A 27,418-nucleotide genomic window follows, 5' to 3' on the forward strand; every position below is an offset into this window, starting at 1 on the left:
TGTCCCTGGCTTAAGTTAAGCCAATCAAAAGAAACTCAACAGAACTCCTTTTGCAACGTCTGGGAAAAGGACCACATTGCCATTTATTAATATGCATTTATCCATATACTTTTGACAGATTACCTAATAAAACAGATATACTAAATGTTTCACTGTATGACAACCAGAAAAGGCTGAAAAATACTGGTACTTCTTAGTCGCAGTACCTTAAAAATTCTTTAAGTGATCTTCCCAGGAAGTAGAACACAAAGCAACACACACACTGCGTGGTGCTGAGGCATCAGGTTAAAACAATGGGTTTCATAAAGCATTCTTAAACAAAAGTAAATGTACAGTGGAGTTAACAAAAACGCTACCCATTTTACTGTGCCAAGAAAATTCACTTCAAACTCATAAAGTAGAAATAAAATTATGTTCTATCCATCTTAATATGGTGTATACTAACTTTTTAGCTTGGTAAAGCAATAGCAAAAGCAGAGGTAATCAGCACACAAAACAGATTAGCTCACAGCATTCCAGAGAAGGAAATGGGATAATGATATTTAATAGTGTAAACAAACTACAAGCTAATAATGAAATATGAATTGCTTTTCACTTATTGCAGTTGGTTCACTTATCTTCTGGGAAAAAAATACAGAGCGGATGCAATACAGAGATTCAAAAGATTAACAAAAATTGATACTCAGAAGCTATCAGCTGATCAAAATTGCTTCACTGTCAGTTTGGGTATTCCTAGAATACATGCAAAATTACCTTGGACGTTCTAGCATCATTAATAATTTACAGTACATAAATCAACTAAAATATACTAATGTATATACTAGATTCTGTAGAAAAATATTTAAATCACCATCAATCTTACCTGAGAGAAAATACATACCAGGAAAAATAAAGTTTTCATAACAGTGATGTTAATGAATTTCCATGGATGATATGAAATTCCATTTTATTAGCATTTAATCACTGAAAACACTCACCTTTCTCTTGTTTGTTCTGTTTCTTTTATATTTGTATCCCTGTTCCTCAAAGCATCTTGCAGCTGTTGCTCACTACCAGAGGGCTCTGTGCTAATAACGACCCTGTGCACTTCCCTTAGGTGACCAAAGTACACTTTTGCATGGCCAAAAATCTTTGCACAGAATTCACAACACACAAACTTTTTTGGTTTGCCTTCGTTGTGATGAAGTTTCATATGCGTGCTCAAGCTTCCAGAATGAATGTAGGCCTTCCGGCAAATTCCACACGTGTAGGGGCGTCTGTTGGTGTGTGCATTCATGTGGTCCTGAAGGTGGTGTTTGAACTGGAAGTTATGGTTACATACATGACATCTATGCCATGGCTTGGGTACAGCTGAGTACACAGTTCTACCTAAATCAATTGATGTAGCTGATGTGGTATCATACTTGTAGCTCAGACATTTATTGGCAAACGAACTACTTAAAAAAACACCTCTGTCTAAATGGTCAGGAGACTTTGCATCTACTAGTGATGTAGAATTCAGTGGTGCAACTGCCTGCACAACTACCACTGGTTTGGGTCTAATGTTACGGTATTTTTTCACTGCCTCTCCCTTTTTGTCTTCATGTGGCTGAAGATCAGCTTTCACCCTCTCTCTTACTTCTCTAAATTTATTAATGATGCATTTCCTTCGCTTGGCTTGAAAAGCCAATAAATCATCTTGGACTCTTCTCTTCCTGCCTCTCCTTTTAGGGGGAGCACCATTCGACTTTTTAAGGCTGTCAACATCCACTCTTTTGGAAGGTGAGAAAGTATTTTCCCGAATGGTTTGTTCGGGGGCTTGTGCCAAAGATACAGCTAACTGTTCATCACATGTTTTAGAAGGAACACAAAAGGTTTTCACCAAAGCTGGTGTCTTTTCACATTCAGATCTTAGTGAAGTACCAGATATATCCTTTACATTGGCAGTTTGTGATTTACAAAGCACTGGATTTTTCATTCTTGAGTAAGGCAGAATAGGAAGTTTTCCTGTTGGTGCTGATGGAGCCATTTGTACTGTACTGCCAAAAACTGCTGGTGACAAAACGGTAACAGAATTTGCAGAATTTGTGGGTTTTTCCTTTAGTTTCTCTGACATAATGATTGACTCTTTTGTGGTTGCTGACGCTGTCTTCACAGAGTCCAAGCTAAATTTCATAGGATTACTTGAATTTTCTGGCTTGCGTGAAGACTCTTTAACTATAGATGGTCCAGAGACATTACTGATAGCAGTTTTTGTTTTGTTCACTGAAGGAGACCCACATTCCACACAACTGTTTGTACTTTGTAATGTAGCAACCACTTTAGATGAATCATGGTCTGTTAGCATCACTGGCTCAGATGAATCTGAGCTAGAATGAGGTTTTGGACAGTCTTCAGCTAAGGCAGTCACGGGGGAAGTCTGCAAAGAGATCTGTCCTTTGGTAGGAACATTGCTCTGTGTATTCAAAGCAGGGGCTTGGCTTGCTTTTTTGCCACAAAGCAATTTACTTCTAACAGATTGGTACCGAGGGATAGGCAGCTTCAGGTTTTCAGAACGGGCCACCATGTTCGATCGCTGGCTTGGCTGTATCACAGCAGGGGTAACACATGGCAATGCCAAAAGAGAAAAAGTGCCCTCGTGACCAGCAACCTGCATGACGGCGTAGTTTTGAGTTGGTACCACCAGGGGTTTAGAACCTGACACTGAAATCGGTGCACATTGTTCAGGCAAAGACTGAAGACAAGAAACCATTCCAGATGTTAAAACTTTTGGCACCATTTTTGGAGCAATGGTCCTAAACTGACTTTTCTTCTGAAAGTTTTGTATTATGTCCATAGGGGATTTGTGTTTATCTGCAATAATAAAATTACACAGACAATAATAAAATGTATAATATTCCTTTTTTACTGTAGCAGAAATAAAACTGCTTACAAAGGATACTGTTAAACAGAAGCTTATTAAAAATATTAGTTATTTAAATGAGCACTAAGTTAAGTTTAGAACAGCAGAAGTCTCACAGACAAAACAAAATTACCCTCTGAAACAATACAAACATACATATGGAAAACAAAAACAAAGAACATGAGAATAAGAACATTTTTTTCTTTTTAAACATATGTTTCATTCTAGATTACAGGCTATGTGATATTTCAGGACATATATATGCGCATAAGCCTCTTCTGCCCTAAAAACCTACACGAGCATGGTTTCAGTATTATCTGGAAGAACTGACAGAACACGGATTATATTTAAATGTTTCACACTGTAGAAGCTTACTGAGCACTTGCTTGATCATACCTTTTATTAGGTATCATGCTATCTTACAAAATTCTTATAACATTTAGAATTGGTGGGCTTTATTAGATACAGACTAAAGCTTACCTGATGAAGTTGTCAAAAAACCAACTGCAATAAAACAAGCAAATGTGTAAAAAAAAATTAAAGAGGACTTAAGATGAACCATTGCTAAAAACCCAATCACACTCATCGTTCATTATTACTGCACAATAGAACTGTATTGTTGAAGTTACTTGATTATTTTCTTAAATATACAATTTGCTTGAGTTGTATTTTAGTTCTTCCCATTTTCTACTTCTGCCGGCAAATGTCATAAACATTTTTAGGGGAGAACTGGAGGATAATTAAGGAAAATGAAAAAAAAGGGAAAAAAAGAAAAAAGGTACAATGTACAATGTATAACACAAACCAAAATCAGCTGCAGAGATATGCACTGATCCTTCACCTGCTCCATAAAAAATAAGACTTGATATAAAGCTAAATTGCACTGCTACCATTTTATATTAAAGTCTCATTAACCACTCTCAAGTAAATTCAATTAATGATGCTTCCAGTTCACAGGAACAGTAATAGGTTTCCTCTAACAGCAAAGCTAACAATAATACATCAATCTCAATCATTGAAAATTCAATTGCAAAGATTCCAGACATAAAAACTATTTCAGAATGGCAACAATGTATGTAAGAAAAAATAAATTTAAGAAAAGAATAACATGTGAATAAAATATGTTAAAATAAGTGCTGGAATAGCAAAATATTGCAATGACAATGAGGTAATTCCATAGAGAAGTATCTATTCCTTTTTAAACCGCCTATTACGGATGTGTGTATACATTGTTACAGACCCGAAGAGGTAACTGTGAGTGACTACCAACACTGGAAACTCCAGTAAGTTTATTTTAATACTGGATGTTCTTTCCAGACTTCACACACTTTGCAACATGCACTGTAAGTTACAGAGCTATCCCATTTCATGACCAAGACTCCTGGACAGATGCATGTACACACACATGGTAGGCACGTGTGCAATAAATCCACTGCCTTCAGGACACGCTAGATTCACCACTCAATCCCACAGAAACCGTACAGATCACACACAGTAGTGCTGATGCTTCTTCAAAGCCTTCGACCTACAGCATGTTTATAGAGCCACTATACAGAGCATAGTCCTTTGATCCTTTACTGCTATCTAAAGCATCATAACCCAAGCCTGTCATACATCTCCTTGTATACCCCTCCCCCAGTTCAGTCAATCTACTGGGCACCAACTGTACTACTTTTTTTTTGCTTGATACCTGTAGAGATGTTCACAATTCCTAGATATTCAGTGTAGACTGGACTACTGCATACATGCAAATCCTGCACAAATACCAAGAGATTCCTACACAGAGCGATAAAGCCAGGCCTAGGAAGTTTGTGCACAAAAAAAGCAGAAATTTTACAATTATCTTCTTATGCTCCGAAAGCTAGAAGCATGCACTGTTTTTCACTAAGCACTTTTTTTTTGCCCCTCCTCCAATCACTATACATAGCTAAATCCTGAACTTTTCAACCACTAGGATTGCTAATAGCACTGAGAAACCTTGTTTGTTTGTGCCCTCCATGGTATCTTCTTGTTGATGTTAAGGCAATTTTTTTAATAGCTTCTGAGAAGTATTATAAATACGAACCAAACTAGACTGAACGTCAAAGCCAGTTACAGGTCAAACCGTGCAATCTGAATGCATCAGATTATAGAGCAAGTGCATTTTTCTTCTGGGGGGCAAGAGTGCGAGCTTACTTCTGCCACTTACACACATTAAGTGCTCTTTCTAAACCAGCAACTATTCAGCTTGCCACAGAAATCAAGATGAATAGCTTCCCATTTGCTCTTCCTGTCCACTTTGTGTCTCTCCCTTTTTCTTTCAGAATTTCATTCGCTGATCTGCATAAACTTTTGAGGAACATCACAGTTTCACAGGACTGTTATCTGAGCTGCTTTATGCCACAAGTAATGGCAGTAAATGCCATGCACTCAGGAAATAGATTTTGCCAGGAATGTGTTCCTACAAGGATGCAGGGATGGCAGCTGAAGCATCAAGCATGTTTAATTCACGGTTAGAAGCAAATACTTGCAGTAATAAGACATTACACTGAGTTTAAAAATGAGTACATGCCTCTCAAACCCACTGGTTTGCCTATTGCAACCCAAGATGTAAAATCACTTTCACTTAAAGAAATACCACATCCGTTGTTTTCACAGCATTCCACAAGAAAGCACGATTCAAGAGGCCAAGACTTTCATAAAAATTAACCACAAAATGCTGTTTGAAACAAGGTCCATTTAGATCAACGCTCTTCTTCTCCAGTTAATATAATGCTAAGTATTGAAATAACTGCGTCAGAAGAGATCTTTATACAATTGCTCCTTTTCCAACTAATCTAATTTTATCAGGAACACTTTTTCCAGGCAAATCATGTTTGGTAGCAACCTTGAGTGCAAGCTGTTTTTATTTGGCTTTGCCAAGTTTACATTAGACCTTTTAGTGCAGAAACATTCATTGTCATGGCTCTAGAATGCAAAAGATACTCAGCTCTGTATTTCCTTCTCATCCCACACAGCTCAGCTGCAGTTAAGCAGCTTAGCCAGTGACTAAATATAGAGACGGCCTAGATGTAGAGTCTCTCTGATGATCTTTCAGGCTCAGCTAAAATTGTGTTGTGGACTGGGAACGCTAATTGGAAGACCTGGTGGAAGATGACCTAGTGTCTTGGATCGGCAAACTGTCGACCCACAATCTGGAGGTTCACTAGAACATCCAAGTATTATCAATGATCAAAACTATTTTTTTTCATTCATACTTCGCTAGAATTTTCAACAATATCCCGTGGACGTACACACTGGTGCAGTCATTCATATCTTTGCCAGGACTATTTGACAAGGACTTGCCAGTTGTGAGCTGAGCACAGCCAGTCTGGCATATGAGAAGGGGAACTGGCAGTTACAGGAGGCCTCATGATGGTATTCTTAAGGACAGTCCTTGTTTTTAGAATGCATGCCTTTCCTAAGTCATAGTCATTTTTACACTTTCTCCAAAACAATTTCCTTAGAAATGAAGGAAACAAATGAACACACTGGATGCAATATCTGACTGATGTGCAGCTCGTTTTTAACTAACGTGTTTTCAGGCTTTCAAAGAGGCGCGCAGTTGGAGCAATAGTTAAGACACTGGTAAATAATTAAGTACAAGGTTAAGTCAAATGCAATTCAATCCATTTGCTTTAAAAGTCTCTGTTGAAAGATTAATGGTTACCACACTCATACATACGAGTATCAAATCACTCTGATACTTGCAGGATGTCATGAGCTTTCCTTACTTCTAAATTACCTTAAAATTGTATAGGACTGGCCAATGATACATCAATAAAAATCAATGATGCATTAAAGCCTCTGATAAGAGTCATGCTGAGAAGAGTCCTCTGGAAGATTGAATAGTTTCCACTGGGCTGACACTCATTCCTTCACAAGCCATTCAAGTTTATTTTATCTCAGTATTTTCTGCCTTCTTTCTGTATGCCTTTCTGTTTGTTCTCACTATAAATATATAGCATACAACACTGGTGAACTCAGGCATCACTGAAAGCACCAGAAGAAATTCTATTTCCCACCTAATCTGCTTCAAACTTTGAGCAAAATATCAACAAAAAACAACTCAGAATTCCAGTAGTCACTGTGCTAATTAATGTCGTTCTTTTTTAAATAACTCTTGTAAGCCTTTCTTACTTGTGCAGTCATATGCTTAATTTGTGTATGACTGGACAATCAGAAGAATATAACACAGAAGAAGGAACAGTCAGTTTTGAGAGAAAAGGCAAAGTATTGACCAAAAAAAGATTAATGATATATTCATGTGCAATTATGCTGCAGTCTTTTGCAAATTTCATAAAGATGACTACTGATTTCTTTGGGAAAGAAAACGTGTAACAACTTTCTAACACACAATTCTAGACTTATTTCAGTCAACGCTATATGGAATATCACTAATTTAGCCAAATCCCCATACACACTAAATACCTGAGGATACTGTCTTTCCAGCACAAGTTTCTTGTTTTTGCTGACCCAGCATACTGTGTTGAACACTTTGTTTCTCTGCAGGATTAGCATGCAAAAAAACACCACCTGCAAAAGCGCTACAGTCAGTTACAAATAGATCCCAGCACAAAAATAAAAATAAAGTACATAAAACATTATCTTCCTGTTAGTGCATTAAGAAAGCTACTATTTCTTGGCCTTTGCCTGTTTTTTTTTTTTTTAATCTTCACAAATGTTTTAAAATTTAATATATTACATGCAAAAACAAGGCAACAATTTAATAAAGGTTAACATGGTAAAGAGATGTGGTACTTTAGCTTGAGGATCATGGTAGAGAGACATCAGTACCAAAACCAAAAGCTCAGAAAAATGAAGTTTGCATAACTTTATGGAGATTTTTTTTATTACAGCAGGTTAAGTTCTACGACACTTCCCATAATCTTATACAAATTAACAGAATGGCAGCCATTCTAGAAAACAGAATTTACCCTAAAAGGAAATGTAGTTCAAAAGCACTTTTGTTGCACACCTGTAAGATGTGAAGTTGGTAATAAAGTGCACAAGTCAGGAGTGTCCAACACGACACGCTGTTGGAAACAATGTTCAGTCCCTTCTCTTTGCCAGATACAAATGGTTTGGGTAGAACGTTCCATTCTAGCTACTTGCCTCAGATCATTTTTAAAACTTTTTTTTAATTCAATTTTTTTTAAACTTTAAAAATTTTATAATTTTTAAAATAGAAAATGTCAGCGGTCCTCAGGTGTGTGCACATTTTTATTTTCTATTTTCAATAAAAATTTAGTAAATTGCTTGAGGAAGACCTTGACATTTGATACAGCCATTTTTTGTTTTCCAGAAAAGCTGCCCCAATTTGGCCAAAGTTGTAAGCTCTTGGCATACATTCAACACATATTTTAAGAAACTAACTTCTCCCTACGTTCTACTGAACGTGCTCATGCTTCCAGCTGAGATGGGTTTTTCCAGAAAGTACAGTTTTAGTTCCAAGCACCAACGTCTAAAACAAGGAAACAGACTCTCTCCTCTTAGTTATTAACTGCTGGGCTCATAGAGCATGAAAGAGAAACTAGGATATACAGAGGGCAAGTTGAAAAAGGACACGAAAGTTACAAATGAGACATGGAAAGTGCCAAGGACAGAGTCAGACACGGATAAAGGAACTATGAGTACTCTTAAGATGGGAAAGGAACAAAACTGTTACATATAATTTGAAATATAGACATTTAAACTGCAAGGATAATCTCCTATCTTGCACTTCTTACCTTTCAAAGTCTGATAACATAATTATGTTTACATAGGAATCCTTTTGTGCAATTTAAAATAGATTGGGAAATCAAACATTATAACAAAGTACTCTACTGCAAGATTAGAAAGCCACAGTACAACATTTGCAGAAAGACTAAGATACAGAACGTACAAACACATCTAGAAATGTGTTCTGACACAGCATTGGAGGAAGAAGATCAAAACAGCTTGTTAAACTTATAAGAAGGGAAATTAGATCTCTTTAAAGCTATATTTAATTAATAGTGATTTTAGCATCAATATAATTTGACAGTTGTGCACAAAGCATTTTACCATTTAGAGACCTTCTTCTCAATAAACTCTGTGCAAACGTACTATTTTATGGGATCAAGATTAAAGCACATTTCAAGAAATTCATTGAGCAGCAGGACACTTCCTGTATTCCTTAAATACTTTCCAAAAGACTCTTCTTAGCTTCTTACAGTGGTGTTTGAGAACTTTAAAACAGGTGGGTTTTTTGGTTTTTTTTTTCCCTTGAAAGCACTCTTAATATTAAGTGAGTAGTTTATAGTTTAAGATTCATTTATATTTCATTTGAAGCCTATATAATAGACTTTAAACAGACTAAAATGTTTTCATATCAAGAAACAAGAACTGTCACAAGAAGAGCTAAACATAAAGCATCTATAATTTATTAATAATTTTATTCACAACTGAAAAAAATCACATTTTCCTCTCTAACACAGAGAGAATTTAGGAACAATGTTTATACAAATAAATTCAAAGGTAGCCTGGCCTCTGCAACCACTTTTTATCTTTACAGAGATGAGATAACTAGTTCTTCCCTGTTTAAGAAGAGAACTTCTGTCTGAGAGATGCTGTTACATACATATATGATAAAAGAGTGCATTCCAGCTGCTATACATCTCAATACTTTTCAAGATTCAATCATCAACCACGTCAAAACTAAAGTGTGCTATTTCTAGAAACCATGCTGCTCTGACACAGCTCCATTGATTAAAAAAAATAATGATTTCAATAGCGACACCATTCCAGCATTTTATCTTGGTTCTTTCTGCCCAGTCATTCCACTCAACAGAGGATATCACCCCAGAGATTTGAAAAGCAAGGCTTTAGCCCTGCAACGACCTGGAGGAACTAACTGTTCATAAAAGATAAAGGGAGGTAATGCAAGCACTGGTTATAAATTCATAAACCTTCAATGGCATTGTGAATATGAATTAGGTTCTCTAGGAGGTGGGAACAAACAGTTTCAAAAGAAAGGACCAAGAGGATTTTTTCAAGTTATTTCCTGGGAGACTTGCCAGCTGAAATTTCTTTAATTGAGCTTCAAGAAACATAAAGACTAAACAATAATTCATTCATTGTAAAAGTGATGTCAGTGTTAAAAAGTTTTTAACAGGACAATCAAGATCACAAACTGGACAAAAATCCTGATACACCTAATGTAAGGGGTAATAGATTTTTTTCTTTTGTTAAGTGCAGGAGACAATAATGATAGTCTGCTACAAAAATGAAGGCAGAATTCCTCAGAAACTGAGCAGCACAAAAGGTCAAATAGAACTATTTTATGAATAAGTCATGAAATATTTTCCAACTAGACTCTTGCTCACCTTTCAAATAAGCTGTGAACAGAATCAATCTTCATCTCACTGGGAATTTAACTTTCCTTCCACCCCTCTCAGGATGGAAAACATTTACTACTGTTTTTGTTTACTATTGTTGCAGTAAGGAAATTAAGATAACATCCCAAACTTTTTTTTGCAAATGCCAATGTGCAAACAAAGCACCAAAAAGAGTCAGACTGTTAATGTAAAATTGATACTCTATAAAATGATTAAAGTCAGAGTATTTCTGTAAGAACAGAGCCCAGTGTAAGAGAAAACAAATGATTAATTCACTCCTTTGTCTTACAGGCTCCCCACAGAGCAAATCTGTATAACATCAGAAATTATAAGCATCTGTCTGATGATTTCTGCTCTACAAACCTCAAAAAGTGTTCCCTCACTAAAGATGAGCAAAGGATCAGAAGATGGTTAGACATGGTCTGACTTGTTCTGAGTCTTCTCATATGAACAGCTTTTATTGTTCTCTTCTTCAAAGAAAAGACCAGAACACAGAACACAGTGTTAAACTTAGATGATTTCTGGAGAGTATTTTCAGGCAGATTTTGTAAATAATTCATTTATTTTCACTATGATCCAACCCAATTATCTTTTGAATGAGGAATCTCTATAGCTACTGTTTGGGAATGCTTTTTAAGCTATTCCCTCCCATCTTCTTTTATCATAAGAAAGTATACTTCAGAAGACAATTATATGGCTTTGCCTGAGATATCCAAAACATTGCTACCTATATTCAATTCCAGTAAGGTTTAAAACAAAAACGAAGATTAAAGGATCTCCACAATACTCCAAATAGTTCAGATATTTTTCAAAGGAAACACAGCCCTGTAGATGTCCACTTTCATTTGCTGTACAGGAAGAGCCCGGCTAAAAATGCTTGGTTTCAGAACAGAAAGTTATCACTTTCTGGTACAGCTGAACATAGCTAGCCCTTCCAGTGCAGGATGTAGCAGAAAATTAAAATTATAGCATCTGAATGCTTTCCCCCACTTCATGCTTAATTCCCATCATCTTCAATGCTTTCTGACATCACTATACTTGCCCATGCTAGCTACATGCTAGCATGTGTTACCTAAAGCAGCACCGATTTTCAAAAGACTGTACTGGATGTACTGCAAAGGAACTGATTGAATACACTGCTGATAAGTGATAACGTATTAGACAACACTTGTATAGAGCATCAACGTACAAAACAGGAATACAGCTAGAATGTAGGCCAGAGATGACATCCTTCACTTGCTACATGTAAAAATATAATTACATTTCACCTTCAAATTATGTTTAGCTGGAGCGCTTGCTGTGTTGAGTAGCAACGGCTTCTGTAGACAAAGCAAGTCCTGGTCACACAAGTCCAGCAGAGGGAGTCGGGTGTAGCACAAAGCCTCATCCATCCACACCCGCGTTGGGCTCCTCCAGCCAAAGCATTGAGGTCTAAGCCATTGTTGTTTTGTTTTTCATTTAGTCAGTGCCAACTCAGCTTAGATATGTGACTCAAGCCAATTAATCTACAGTAATTTTCAAACAGGAAAAAAGTTAGCCTAAAAATCTAGTTTTTGTAACAGTAAATATAGCTTCTGCTGAAAAATCTTATAAGTCCTAACATACAACCTTTACACACTTCCCAAGGTTACATTAGTACTGCAAAGCATTCTACTTAGTGCAAACCTTTCACTCAACTCAGTATTTTGAATAAACTTGAAAACGTTAAAATCTTGAAGCAAAGCTGTTGAGCCTTCCCACTGAAAGCAATTAAACAAGTTATTAGCTGTACAGCCTTCCCATTAAGCTACTATCTTCTATAATGGCTGTACAGTTTTTGCACAGAACTTAAGAAAATCACTAAACTATTTTTTAGATGTTGTTAATATCTCAAATATGCCCATGTTACTAAAAACATCAGTAATTTTTCAGATGTCAATAAAAAAAATCAGTTACATTAAGTTCTGTTACCAACATACTTCCCCATCCCAAGCAATACCCTGAAATCTTTGTCAAACTTTCCTGCTTTCATCATTTCTCAGCTCATCACACAAACCATCTGCATAAATAAAGATGTAAGCATCTGCCGTATGGCAAATGGTCTCAGGGGCAGATGTTTTTATCCTTGCATTCATGTCGCTGGCTTGGATACATTATTTGAACAGATGTACACAATCTGAAAGTGTCATGTCCCACAGTGAAATGTCTCCAACTGCTTCCTATCAAAGTGCATAAATGCTATTTGCACCTGCATTTATGTTAATGATATAAAGGCAGCAGGGGTTCCAGCAAAGCGAGGGCTGATGCTAAGGAACACACTGACATGGTTAACTGAAGTTTGAGATCTCCTAGCATCAAATGACTATACTAACATCAAAATCAAGCAATTCTACTAAATCATACAGTTACTTTTTTAAAAGTTACATTATGATTTCTTATTAAAATAAATAAACCAAGGAGTGAAACTATATCAGCCTGTGAGTATACTTCCCTAGTTCATACTTCAAAAAAGCAAGGAAGTATTAAAGAAGTTCCTAGCAAAAGCACGATAGTCTTATATTTTACATAACAGTTGTACAATATACAGTTATTTCACAAGAGACATTTAGCAAAAATTTTATAAATCTGATAGTGCCACTCATCCAAGGGGATTTTAACTCTCTAAGGTTCAAAGTTCCTGTGTCACTACAGAGCACTATAAAAAAGCCCAGCACTTGTTGAAATGTAAATATCTACATGGATCTGAATGACAGAATATGATATTTCATTTATTTTATCATTTTCCTTGGATTATGAAATCTCAGAACTGTTTCTCATTACTCAGAAAAAACACACCTATTTTAAATGTACATCATTGGTCACTGTATATGTAAAAATCACCTTTCTTATATTGTATTTTAATATTAAGAAAATAATATGCAGAAGGAGCATGTTTCAAACTAGAGGACTTCTGCTACTACATTACAAATGGTAGCAGTGAAGAGTTTACACTGTCACTCAAAGAACTTGCAATCACCATTACTTCCATACTCAGCTGAAAAATAACAAGCCTGTTGACAGTACAGAAAGGCTGACAAAAATGCTATACCGAGTATAGCTGATGGATAGGTTCCATTTCCAATGCCTTTCATTTTCAAACCTTTTATTTGTAAGACGTACAATTGCGGAGCTGCACATAAATCATAATAAATTGTTAATAACTTTGATATTTTCAAAGGGCCATAACATTTAAAGAATCAAAGGTCATGCATGATACAAGGACAAAAAAAAGCAATAGCCACGGAACACCAAAAATACAGTGAGCCCAGTACATTTGTAGAGCATTGTGATTTCATGATGATACAGCTCTCGGTCAGGATCTGGTTATGAGCTCCATAGGAGCAACACCTCCAAAATTTAGAACACGGCTCTTAGAGCTCACTCGGCATGACAGCTGGCGGTGGACTTTTCACAGACACAGACTGCAATGGACTTTTCTCAAACAAAAAAAGAAAACGATCAACTTCTATTTTCTTTTTTCAGCTTTGCACTATATATTCTGTTAAAGGTAGCAGTTTGACTACATGATGGTCAAATACCCTTAATTCATTTTCTCCTTTAAACTGCAGGAATTGCAGGTATTTCACTCACAAGTATATTGATGCAAAGCACAGTGCATGGTGGATATCTTTACTCAGTGGTACATACTACCTGCCTTGAAAGAACACTCCCATTAGACATAACTACATCAACAAAGATCAATTCACATGATGTCCTCTTGGAATAGCTTCCTCAGAACTATCAGAGACTTGACAGAACAGATAAAAGTATAAACTTAAATGACAGCAAAATCTCAGCGTTTCCAGACAAGTAATATACAGTGCTTTTCTTAATTACATAAGTACTAACAATGGGAACTTAACTGACAGTCTAAAATGATTCAGCAGGGTCCATTAGGCTTTATGTCATACTCGTCAAACATTCACTTACGCTTATGAACTACCACTAAAAACAGCATAAGTTAAAAATCATACTTAAACACCAGTATTACAACACATAACAAGGAAAGGAAATAAAAGTTATGGCTGAACATTTAGAGACTTGGAGATATACAGCAGCAGTGCAAATAATCTCACTAATAGCAAAGAAAAAAATTCAAGACACTCCACTGAAAAACTACATGAAAAGATGACTTTTGAAGAGACAAAACAGCAGAAATGTAGTTGGAAGACAAGTATTAGTAAGAACAGAAATGCTGGAGAAAAGAAGAATCAAAAATAAGTTTATATTTAGAAGATATGTGTTTTATTGTTTGCATTAGTCTTATAGAGTAACTTGCACATAGATCTGAGCTCCAATTACATAGGAATCAAATATAACAATGATTTTCAAACATATAAGGATAAAAACTGTACTGAATATTTAACTCCACTAATTCAAACAGGCAGAGTTATATACATGCTAATGTTCTAGTAACATTAATTAGCCATGTCCTAAAAAGAAAACAACCTTATCTTCTATAATTGTTTAACCTAAGTATTATTTAAGAATAAATAGTTTTTATAAATGAATTTTTAATTAGAGCATGAATTATGCCTACTATTTAAGCTTTTATTAAGGAGGATACTATTTCTCCCATATTTTGAATCACAAATAGCTAATCGTTCAAAGAAAAGGTATAGAAAGTATACTGTACCTGCAGAAAGAGTTAAAGGACTCTGCATTATGCCCACTAATAGATAAGACAATGTTCCTGGAAAGAAGAAATACACATGCTTAGAAGTTGTGATGCTTTTTATAAAAAAAAAAAAAAAAGGAAGTTACTAGTAGTCTATAGCTGTGTGAACCGACTCGCAATAAGACTCCCACATTTTGCAGGTCATGTAAGGAGCTGTCTTATACATTTGTTTCTCAAAATGTTATTTAATGTGCTTTACTATATAGTTATAAATGTACAAATTGAAGAAAACGTGTACACACTGAGGTTTCAAATCATTTTTAAGCACCATTTAAAGAAAAAAAGTTGCTACTAAGCAAAACTTTTTATGAAGAATAACACAACTATCTTTTTATGCCATCATACTTTTTCTTAACATACTGATAACCCAATTTAGTCCTCACAGATTGAGTCAGTAACTCTAATTCTGAGACACAATGTACAATCTGGGCTCAATACAAAACCAGAAATCTCCTTAAATGCACTAGCAAATATATTTTGAACTTGGCCTCAAATGCTAATCTTTGCAGTGATAATTTAAGTGACTTAATCACTGACTCATCCATTGAAATGCTCGACATCATACCAGTGTTGCACTACATTCAAGACTTACATAGCACAATGAAAGAAAACAGCGAAGAAAAACAAATAAATTGCACAACTCTGAAAAGTAATTCAATGATGTTAACTCCGCAGATGTTTTCTTGCTACTGTCCTTTTTTCCATGAAGATCCCTTGACAAACGTTTAGTTTCTGTTCACATTCTGTAAAACACAATTTTTTCACGTTTTTTCAAGCACTATTGTGTGACATGTTCACCTTGCAGAGTCAACACTGAAACTTTATTCAAATGGTGGTTATTTCTGGGTATGAGCAGCTTTTGCTGAAGTACAGAGGTCGCAAACAATGACCACCTTCTTCACACTAATCTTTTAATTTATCTAAGCAAACAAAAGTAAACTTAGAACCAGTGTATTCAGCAGTTCTGTATCTATTCAGCCTTCATTTTTATTTTCAAAGCACGCTTCAGTCAATTCATGAACTGAGATTACATTTGTGAGCCCATTAATACTCTTTTTCTCCCAACAGTTCTTCACTCTGAAAAACTAAATTGCTCACTACTGCTACGCACTAACAGTAATAATACATTTTCAAATTTTAACCTTCTGTTTTGTTCAAACAGTGCTCTAAAAGCATAACCAAAAAAGCCCTGATAAAGTAAATATCATTTTCACCTGTTGAAAAAGACTGGATCTATTAAAAATACAAAAATGGCAACAGTTATATTATTATTTCAATATAGTTCCCAGTATGCTTGTACCTCATGCAAACCATAACTGAGTTTTAAACCATATGTTTGAGTGAACTGCTTACACACATTTGTATTTCAGTTTTGTCACAACATGGGTTTCTTGTAATTCAAAGTCCCAGTTAAACTGCAAGAAAGAGAATATGTCATGATTTCCAACAGGACAATGTATTCTGAAGATACACAGACAATGTAGGCTTAAGCATCTGTTTTCTTTCAAATATCTGACTGCATGGATCCTCTATAACTGACTGATGAGCAGAATCTTCCAAGGATGTTACAATGAGGAACACTAGCATACATTAGTGAAGCAATCATTACACTGTCACCTCTACCAATCTTGACACTGGTTCTTACAACTCTATTTGACACACAGTGTTTGACATAAATCACTAAGCAGCTACTTGTTAAGAGCTGGCAATTTCTTTCCAGAGTGATTTAACAGTCAAGTATGAAAAACATAATATAATTACAACATAAAATTATGCTGGTATCTGCTTAGATTTTCTTTGCCACAAAATGGTACAGCTTTTGGAATGGCTGCATCATAGTTCGGTTTGGCTGAACAAAACCAGCACGTTATAGAATGAGACACTAGTCACGCTGTATATAATTCCTGTCCTTCTGATTCTCATTTTGGAGGCTTTGGAAAGGTACCAGCAACTGACTGACACGGAGCTCCAACGGACAAGCAGCAGCAGAGGGCGGGCGCCAGGGCTCTGTCCGTGGTGCTTAAGCAACGGCCCAGCGCGCTCACACTTCTGCGGGCTCGTGGGGCATCGCTCCGCCCCGGGGCCCACCACGATGGGTGGAATGGGCCGCCGGGCTCAGCCTGGGAACAGGAAACTTCCAGGGACGTGGGGATTTTACACGCTTACTGTATTCACATTTTCCCCATCAACATCAATGCTGCCTCTTGACTACTGCCTGGTGCTACTCTGGAAACTGGCCTCGCTGACATTTTTCTATAAACACGATGATTAATGGTCCTTGCTCACTGAAAATTTGAGACATTTTTCAGCCAGGCTGTAACATGGTTAACAGCTACTCAATAGCTACTCACATTTGATGGGTGCCCTAAAACGTACACTGCTGTCTGCTCAGAAAGTTCTGAAATTCTGACTGAATGCACAGGATTCGAGGATAGAACATCTATATGACTACCTGTACCTTCCCACATTCTTTTTCCTTTTATTTGCTGGGAAGTCTAACTTGTCACGTTTACTCCCTCCTAAAAACATCATATTCCAAAAAAAAAAAAAAAATCTCAGAAATAAAATTATTAACTGCAGTTTGTACATATTTCACACTCCTATGTCCAGAACAGATGTTACGTTGGCCATGACTTTAGGATGTCCCACTGGTCTTAATTTTTAATGAATACTGAAGTGGAAATCATTCTTGCAGACTTTCTTCTTACTAATGGACTTTGTAGCACTCCTACGCTCCCAGTACCACTCCTTTCCAAATACAAAAGACAGCACTGAGTATGGACCAATATAATCATTTTACATCATTCAACCAAATGACAAAACTTGTACATTCCTATAGAATCTTAAACTAATCTATTCTGTTCAGCCTGTAACACTAAGATAGGACAGTTACAAATAGGCATTCAAAAAGCAGTACTCCAGACCACAGAACAGTCCCTTGAAATCTCCTGTTGTGGATCAGAGAATTTCAAATAAGTGGAGTTCAAGATGGATAGAATTAAGAAGTCTAATTCATCTTAATGCCACAAAAAGCTCTTATGTTTATACTAGTCCATATGTTACCACAGAATGAAAGGACAAATACCAGAAGGAAAAAAAAAAGAGAAAAGTAGTCTTTAAAACTACACTGTAAATTGGTATTCAACAACCAAAGCATATACTTGTAATAATTCAAAAGTAGTCTTCACAGAAAAACACTCATAGGTCTTTATAGGAAATTGGTGTCCTGACAGACACAGTGGCTCTGAATATTAGGTGAACTCAATTAGCCTAATTTGATGCTTGTCCATACCAGGATGTTTATTTTAGATGTTACACAAAATCCTTCAGGATACTACACAGAAAATGATAAACAGGCTGTAAAGGTTATGACATTAATTTTACTGTTATTCTCATGCTTTAAGCAGGCATCGAAACTAAAAATCTTATCCTCTGGAAAGGGAAATCTATCTGGAAGTAATTACAGTACTTACTGTCTTAACAGTATTAAACTAAACCACTATAACCCTAACTGAATTTATTTTTGGTACATTTGTTAGAAGAACATTGCTTATTGATGACAGTACAATCTAATGTTGTGAATATTAGTTCAGGTACTGGAAAAAAAGCATTACATCAAATTTTATAATTTCATTTTAAGCTTAATTACAATTCTAATTAAAACAAGGCATGTAATGAAGCATTACTTAAACAGTATTACATAAGTTAATTTAAAAAGAAATAATATTTAGCCATAAAAGAAGTATTAGGCACAGTTTAGAAAATACATCCTCCTAACGGAAGTCCATTAAATGTTGATTAATATTTAAAAAGCTATTTCATTCACCTCCTTTTTCACACCTGTTCTTTCACATACTGTGTCATCTTTTAAATGATTCTATGCAATCACTGTTTCCCAACATAGAAACTTTTTAGAAACCAAGCTCCCCAAAAAGTACACTAACAATAACTTCCGGGAAAGCCAGCACAATCTAAGTATTTAAAGGCTGAGTTAGACTTGAAATAAAAGATTAGAACACTGAAGCTACACAGTATAACAAAAATCCTGAGGAAATGACAATGACATACATGAAGACTGACTACTGCAACACATGAAAGCATTTGTTCAAGTAACTGTACTGGCCAAAAGCCTGAAGTGCTTTCACAACGCAAATTTTCAGTTAGAAGCTTTATTTTTGTTTCTCACAAATTCAAACTTTAATCCTATTTTCATCCCAAAATTTCACCCTACATCGGTAGCTTCTTATCCTACAACTATGTATCCAAAGAGATATAAGTACAGTAAAACAACAGCATTCTAACAAGGCAGATTACATACTGCTAATGTTCCCATAGCTAGGTAATTAATCAGGGAGAAATGTGTGTCTGTAGCAGAATTCTTTTGGCTGAGCCCACTAGGTGACTTCAGCAGAAGCCAAAAAAACAGAAACCTCACTGCAATTGGTCTCCCCTCCCACCCCCCCCCCCCCCACCCCTGCCCAGTAAAAACAATCAGAACTTAAAATTCAGGCTATTTTTACATGTTTGGTCATCCTATGTGATGGGCCAGCCAAAGCACATTTCCTGAACTTCAAGCTGATTGAATGCCACAATTCAGTGGCAGTCCTGGACAAAAATTCTTCACCTCACACCCTTCGATGTGATCTATATAATGGCTCTCTGGCATGGTTGCATTACACCCATCTGTCAAGAGTGGAACAGTGCCTACATAACAGGGTTCTATGCTACTTCCAGTAATAGCATGTTGATAAAAGCTTACTTAGGAAACAACATAGTGTAAGTTCAGCTTTTGACTGCATATTTTGGTTTAAAAGAAAAAAAAAGAACAGTGAAGGTAACTGCTTTTCTTCAGGAGACTCATCTCTTGAAACCAACTTCTTCAATTGCACTAATAAAGAATAACACAACCACAAATGAGGACATCTCAAAACCTTTCTACTGATGAAGACAGCTTAAGAAGTCACAGTAATTTTTATTTCACAATTGTAAATATCTCCAAGAGAGTAAGCTCAAGGATCTGAGAAGAATTACATAGAAGTGTGCACGACAGCAATATGAACTGAATGGAGAAATATTGATTCAACATTTTATAAAATTTAAGTGTACACAGTAAATTGCAGCTGAATATTTATGACTGTAAAATCTATTTTCTGATGTAAGAACACCATTCTGAGAAACTAAAAGGAGTAAAGAACAGAAAAGCTGTTATTATGACTATCATTAGACCATTTAAACACATTTTTCCACGTTTCTGTAAATTCACAGAATCACAGAGTTGTAGGGGTTGGAAGGCACCTCTACAGATCACGGAGTCCAACCTCCTGCCAGAGCAGCTCCCTAGCCCAGGTTGCACAGGTAGGTGTCCAGGTGGGTCTTGAATGTCTCCAGAGAAGGAGACTCCACCACCTCTCTGTGCAGCTGTGCCAGTGCTCCGTCACTGCACTGTGAAGAAGTTTCCACACACGTGTGGAACTTCCTATGCTTCATTTTATAATCGTTTCCCCTTGTCCTGTCCCCAAAGACCTCTGATATTTTTGAAATCATGAGACAAACACCTAGTACTCTTACTTGGCAATGAGTACTTCTGAACTGATTTTTAAATTCAAACTACACAATTCCTTCTTGTTCTGCTCTCTCCTGTGCTATCCTAGCCCCAAAATACACACTAATTTATTGTTTTGGTCCAAGTCACTAACATGATCTGCTGCAGTTCTCAGTGCTGCAGGTCCGTGAGACAGAACCTGTAGATCTTACTGTTAGCAATATGAAATATCACTCTTGGTGGAACTGCAGTACATCCTTAAGTTTTTAAGCTAAAATTGAGTTTGTAATGACTAAATTGAGACTTTTTTTTTAACTTTATTGACATTCATAATTAATAATTGCTTTGGCCAAATAAGCACAGAATATATAATTTAGTCTTGCACTATGTATTCATTGCAGTATACTAGCTCTCCTTTCAGGTAAAAAATATCACAAATACTAGACAGCAGCTGCACTGCACTTATAGCACAACTTAACATTAGAGCAACAACCATAATTACATACACAGTACTCACACAGACACTATGGCTGGCAGGGATCCTGGCAGGGCTTCCAGCCCAACTTCCCTGCTCAAGACAGGGTCATCCTGCCTTGAGTTTAAGGCTTCGTCCAGGTGAGTTTTGAAAACCTCCAACTCAACAAATACCCTTTAAAATCAGATTACATTTACTACTTGGCCAAATAGATAATCTGAAAGTTACAGTAACGTTGAGCCTGTGTACAGATGACAAATTCTTCCAGGACTTTCACCACGCTTTCAGAATTACCTGTAAAGGTATCCCCATATTTCATGCTCCACAAAAGCATTAAAAAGAATTTGACTTTATGACTGGCAGTGAGAAAAGACACTTCTTAACAGAGTACCACATAACTTTCTTCCTCCCCCAATTTATTCTTTCATTAAAAATAAACAAGCAATTTCAAATAGCAGATGGAGGCTTACACATTTGATAAAGTGACTAACAATTAAAGATTACTAAAGGAAAGATCAAGAAAACACTACTTGCATATTACTTCCTTTTCTCCATCTTCTTCAGCACGAACAGCTGAGGAATAAGCTATTACTGGTAGTTTAGTGACATTTTTCCAGCAAAAAAAATCAATTTCAGGATCTTATCAGTTTAGACCACAGAAATAACCAACCAGGATTGCAATGCTGATAGAAGAGCAAGTGCTCTATTTTCTTAATTTAGAAGTTTTAGAAGTCCTAACATATTTTAGATACACATAGTCAAAATGTATTCAAATAAGTTCTGAAGCACTGAGTGTATCTAAGATAACACCACCATAAAATTCAATTTTAAAGTTTAATGATTATGGCAAGAACATAAATTCACCTGCACAAGCTCACCAACTGAAACCTGAAACATGGCACTGAAGTCTTACAGAATCACAGCCTGCTTGAAATTACATGAAAACTAAATGAGAAACAATCAATCCCTAATAACTACTTCTATTTGGATTATAGTATTTTAGGTTACCTGGACACCGATTCCCTCAGGGGAGAGTGAAAAAACAAACAGTCTCAAGTGCCACTCAGGAAAGATTCTGTACAGAATCTTTCCTATTTTAATAAAGTCTGGAGATATCATTAACACATTAGAAAACAGATAACCAACAGCTGACAAAAATTCAGCAATCAAAAAAACAGTCCAAATTTTGCAAGGTGAATTTTCTTTGCAATTCTGACCCAAATAATGGTACTGGTTTTGACTTTACAGCTTAAAAGTTGAATAGTACTAACTATTCCTACGTCATGTAAAGTGAGCATCATGTACAGTTGTTTATGTAAGAATTCCTGCTATGGAGTTCCTTAGAAAGGAAACTAGATAGCTACAGAAAGACACAGTCTCTACCTGATAAAAACACCTGTGTTAGTGCAGCTATACCCATCATACATATATATTTTTAAAAGTAATTTCGGTACTTTTTTTTTTTTAAGTAACTTCAAAGAGTCTTATTTGCAGGCTTAAACAAAATAAGCATTCAAGAGCTGGAAAAAAATAAATAAAAGGAACATACCAGTACACAGCAAAAATGAAAAAGAGATGGCAAACTTGGAACTAGCTGATCAAGCAACAGATTAGCTAGGCCAAGGTAATATATACTCCCAGTATGTTAAAATCCAAATTGCCTCCTGACTAATCACTTTTAAGGTGTTTGTCTGTGCAAGATTCCAAAAAGGACAGACCTCTAACACAAACTTTTATGACTGTGACCTATCAAAGTACAACAAATTCTAAGGCCTACCTTACCCTCAGCAAAAACTAAACCCTGCCACATGTTATATTAAGGATTGCTCTGACAGCTTTTGTGCTATGCTGATCCTGCCCCCAAACTGCAACTACAGCACTGCTGCCTAGTCTGTCAGTGTTTCACTGCTAGGGACCTGTTTTTCCTGCATAGCTAAGAGCCTACTTCACTTCAGGAACACATACTTTCAAAACAAGATATGTAAATATTCAGCATAATTAAGAAAGTGTAACTATTATGTTTAAAACACTATTTAATTAGGAATTACAATATAAAAAAAAACATGGCTCTGTTATCAGCAGTTTTGGTCACAAATTTAAAACAGTACCATAAAGGCTGTAAGAAGAAACTTAGCTCCCTCAAAACCACCCCTAGTACAGCACCTTAAGTGCTAATAAACACTGCAGGTTTTGTTTTGGGTTTGTTTTGTTTTTCCATTTAGATAAAAACTCTAAACATACAACCAATGCATTCAACATTTTCTTGCACAATTGAAGTCAGTTCAGCTTCCACAGCTGAATCATCAGACTTCAGCCACAGAACCCCTGTGAAGACTGCACCAAGAGAAGCAACTGCCCAGCTGTGTGCTACGAACACAGAGGCAGCACCATCCTCCCTTCCTGCTGCTGCATACCCGAACTGTTATATTCAGTCCTAGCAGAGACGTTCAGCTGTTCAGTCTGCATTCTTTGCTTTTACAGTCATACTCATCTCCTCTTTCAGGAAAGGACACGTTGCTTTGAGCTCTCCTACTCGGAATGCCCTGATTCCCTGGTTGCAAGCTCCCAGCAGTCTGATGCAACTCACATCAACTGGTGGGCCAAAGGGACCAAGACATTATTTCTTTTATGAACAAGCAGATCATGGAACTGTTTGTTTTGTGGGTTTTAGTCAACTTGGTATAAGTACACTTCCTAATACAAATCAGAAAATTTAGACAAAGTATTCCACAGGCTTAACTACATCATCTGGAGATCCTGCTTGATCGACCAGCGACCAGAAGCAACACAAAATAGTGCCTGTTGTTCATACTGGAAAACCATTTGCCACGTAGCATACAGGACAAGATCTGCAGATAACATGTATATCCAAATTCTATGATCTACTTAAATGATATATTTTGTAGGATTTATTACTGCATGTCTGCACAATGTTACCAATAAAACATACCTTATTACAGAAAACCTGCATGCAGATAAACAGGCAAAGAATAAATTGAATTCTAACCTATCGTACTACACTGCCTTCCTTCACTTATACTGCATTCTCCTTACTGTGCAGTTAATCCTTGCTAATGTTATTTTTTCATTTTTGTATCCACCACCCTGTTAGTTGTTTGAAAAAAGAAAAGGTTAAAGGTACAGAGCTTCAAAGGCTATTAGATATACTTAATGAAGTGTCCCCCAAACATGTTCATGGAGAAAAATATGTGAAATAAACAAGTCATAATTATTCCTGGCTAATGTCCAGCAACCAGCTGTGGTGCTCAGACTACGCTAACCCTGGGAACATTCTTCTTTCTCTCTGGGTCGCCAGCTTTGCCTTCTGTTCCTAAACATATTTGTATTCCTAATTTACTAGTTTAATCTCAATCTAAGCAAGACAAAACTGAATTAGTACTTCAAGAGAAAAAAACAATTAAGCATGCTGTCTTTATAGCAACCAGGCTTCTGTGGTCTGACAAATAGTACATTTTCAACCATTCCCAGAAAAACAATACTATTTTTGGGATACCTATAGTGCTTATTATTTCAATCCTTCAAATTCTGAAACTGAAGTTCAATCTGCTTAGCAGAAAGAATATATGTATTTTGGTTCATAGGTTCATAAGGTTGGAAAGGACCTACAAGATCATCTAGTCCAACCATCCTCCTATCACTATCCCTACCCAACTACTAAATCAAATCCCTAAGTTAGGGATAGTGGGACTAGTTAGGCAAGTGGGACTAGCTCCTGTTTCATTGCCAAAACCAAACTTCAGTAGTCATAGTCAGCATCTCTACATTTCAGTAGAGTTTAAATCATTTCAGACACTGCTTAAGATGCTCAAATAGAGTTAGGAAAGGCAACGCTCACCTGCCATGGTATCATGAAGGGATGAAAAAACAGCTTGTACAACAACTCCAGCAACAGAAGAAAGACTCTGACACATAACACAGCTAATGTGTAAGTGAAAAGGGGACCTAGTGACAGAAGATATAGGAGAAAACTGATACTAACATAACTTTACCAACAACAGATTCACTATGAGAATCCTACAGACAACTGGACTTGTACAGATCCATTGGAACACTAGGGATGTATCCACAAGCACTGGGGAAGCAGGCAAATATCAATGTAAGGATGCTCTCTAACATCTTTTAAAGACAACAGCATAGCACTAAGAGAGATTCTCAAAGACTGAAAAATGGCACACAGCACATTTATCTTCAAGACAGTCAAGAAAGAGCTGGGGAACTACAGGCCAGTCAGACTAACCTTGCCCCTCAGCAAGCTTACAAAGCAAACACTCCTCAGAGCCATTTTCAGCCATGTGAGGGACAAGGAGGCTGGGAACAGTCAAGAGAGATTTATCAAGGGTAAATCACCCCGTCATAGAAATAACTGAGAACAGTGGGCATTTTTCACCCTTTTAGGGTGAATACATTTAGGAATGCCTTTGATATGGTTCTCCATGGTATCCTCACAGCCAAATCAGTAAGAAATGTATTAGGAAGATGATAAAGTGGAAACAAGTTAACACTGAAATTTCTGGAACCAACATGAGCTGATGCAAGGCTTCTATACAGAAAGACCTAGACAGGCTGGAACAAAGGGTGGTCATAATCTATGAAACTCCATGAAGTTAAATACAAATCCAAGTGCCTTCATATGAATAACCCCATAAAGCAACACAAGCTGGGGGCTGACTAACCCCACATTAGTTCTCCCATCCAGTCTTCTAGAATCTCTCCACTGTTTTGTGATTTGTTATAACTTAATATTAACAATTCACCTTGTTTCAAAGCTTCTTTTTTAGTAACTGTAGGTGTCAATGAAATAGACATAAAAGCATTTTATGTTAACAACTGCTAGTACAATAATACTTTTTCCCATTGCTAATGGCAGAGGAGGTGAGATATGAAATGCACTATCTAGTCTTTCTGAATAGAGAACAGAATTTATTGAATATTTGTGTCTCTGTACATTAGAAATTTACCATCTATGCCTGTTATTAGATTTTTATCATTATTAAGCTTTTATATCTTAGAAAGAAAACTCTACGCAATTAAAGATCTACATCGTACTCTACTACCCACAGATTTTATATCTTTATCATTCAGTCAACCTGTCTCCCAGCCACATAGCACTTTCCATCATCAGCTTCCAATTAACCCCCGTTCTTACCTTACTTTACACAAACAAATCACATTTCATACAAGAATTGGTCTTGCAGTATATAAGTTAACAAGCAACTCTCCAGTTGTTCAGATTCATAAGTTCACATATTCCTCAAACTCTGCACTTGTTTGAAAGGTTAAAGTAGGAGATGAGAGCCAAGAATAACTACTATATAGATAACGTGCAAAACTGTATCAGTTCCTAATACATGTATTCTATTTGATCCAACACAAATCAAAAAGAAAAATCTATATGGAATAATCAGAACATGGCTGTTATTTGCTACATACAGATATATGCACCTGTATATATGCACGTGTATACATACATGCACAAACAAGTACTTCAGAAGATTCAGAAATTGACCAGTAGCAACTTGATTTACCAGCACAAACTCCCTGTACATACAGTTGGTTGAATTTCCCTAGTTATCCTTTGTTTAACATGAGTTTTAAGGAACTACTTATGTTTCTAGCACCTCAGCTAAATTTGTTAAGAGCTTCTATTGTACATTGTCAACTAAAACACTAGCACAGCACCAGTTCATATGTCTTCTGAATTATCACAAGTGTTTAGATAGGCCAAAAAACATTTAATACACAAAACCATGGGAAAATGCAGAAGGTTTTGTAGTGACATCTCTGGCTCCACAGAAGTTCAAGTATACGCTCCTCTAAAATGTTTTAAAATACAAATTACTTGGGTCCACACCATTTTCATTAGAAAACTACAATTTGGTGTAATTTATCATTTTGTTTAACTTCCACTAAGTACCAGAAGTACATAAGTCTGGACAAAGAATATAGTATCTCAAACATTTAGAAGGGATTTTTAATATGGAAAGAACATTACAGAATATATTTCTCTAAAAAAGACTAAATAAACAGTCTCCCTTGAGGCAATGCAGAAAATCCTACATATCAATTTCACTTTCTACCAAGTTCATTAACCTCTCACTGACAGTGAAATAACTTAATCTGTGCTCAACACTTGGTATTTCTTTTTTAAACAAGACAACTTTTTTTTTCCATAATTCATTCATCCATTTCAAATATGCAGAGTTGTAGAACCCAGAGGAGGGCTAGTAAGATGCTCAGAGGGCTGGAGCACTCTCCTACAAAGAAAGGCTTAGGGAGTTGGACTTGCTCAGCTTGGAGGAGGCTCCATGGCAACCTCTCAGTACTTAAAAGGAGCTTACAAACAATATGAAGACTGACTTTTTAGATGGTCTGGAAGCAACAGGACAAGGGGGAATGGCTTTAAGCTAAGAGAGGAGAAATTTAAATT

General features: G+C 36.3%; 1 protein-coding gene across 2 annotated transcripts in view; it reads right to left on the minus strand.

Annotated features, from left to right (window-relative positions):
• Positions 1 to 27,418, minus strand: part of ZNF438 (zinc finger protein 438) — a 40,559-nt gene that overhangs the window by 1,764 nt on the left and 11,377 nt on the right. For both annotated transcript variants that reach the window (XM_065731452.1, XM_065731451.1), the window contains 3 exons: positions 14,912 to 14,968; positions 7,331 to 7,435; positions 978 to 2,832 (listed from right to left, as the gene is read on the minus strand). In XM_065731452.1, coding sequence (XP_065587524.1) covers positions 978 to 2,832; positions 7,331 to 7,435; positions 14,912 to 14,939 — 1,988 coding nt within the window. In that variant the 5' untranslated portion in view covers positions 14,940 to 14,968. The remainder of the gene's footprint in view (positions 1 to 977; positions 2,833 to 7,330; positions 7,436 to 14,911; positions 14,969 to 27,418) is intronic.

The sequence above is a fragment of the Cyrtonyx montezumae genome, unplaced genomic scaffold (genome assembly GCF_038088225.1).
Source record: "Cyrtonyx montezumae isolate F1298 unplaced genomic scaffold, pur_monq_1.0 scaffold_14, whole genome shotgun sequence".
NCBI lineage: Eukaryota > Metazoa > Chordata > Aves > Galliformes > Odontophoridae > Cyrtonyx > Cyrtonyx montezumae.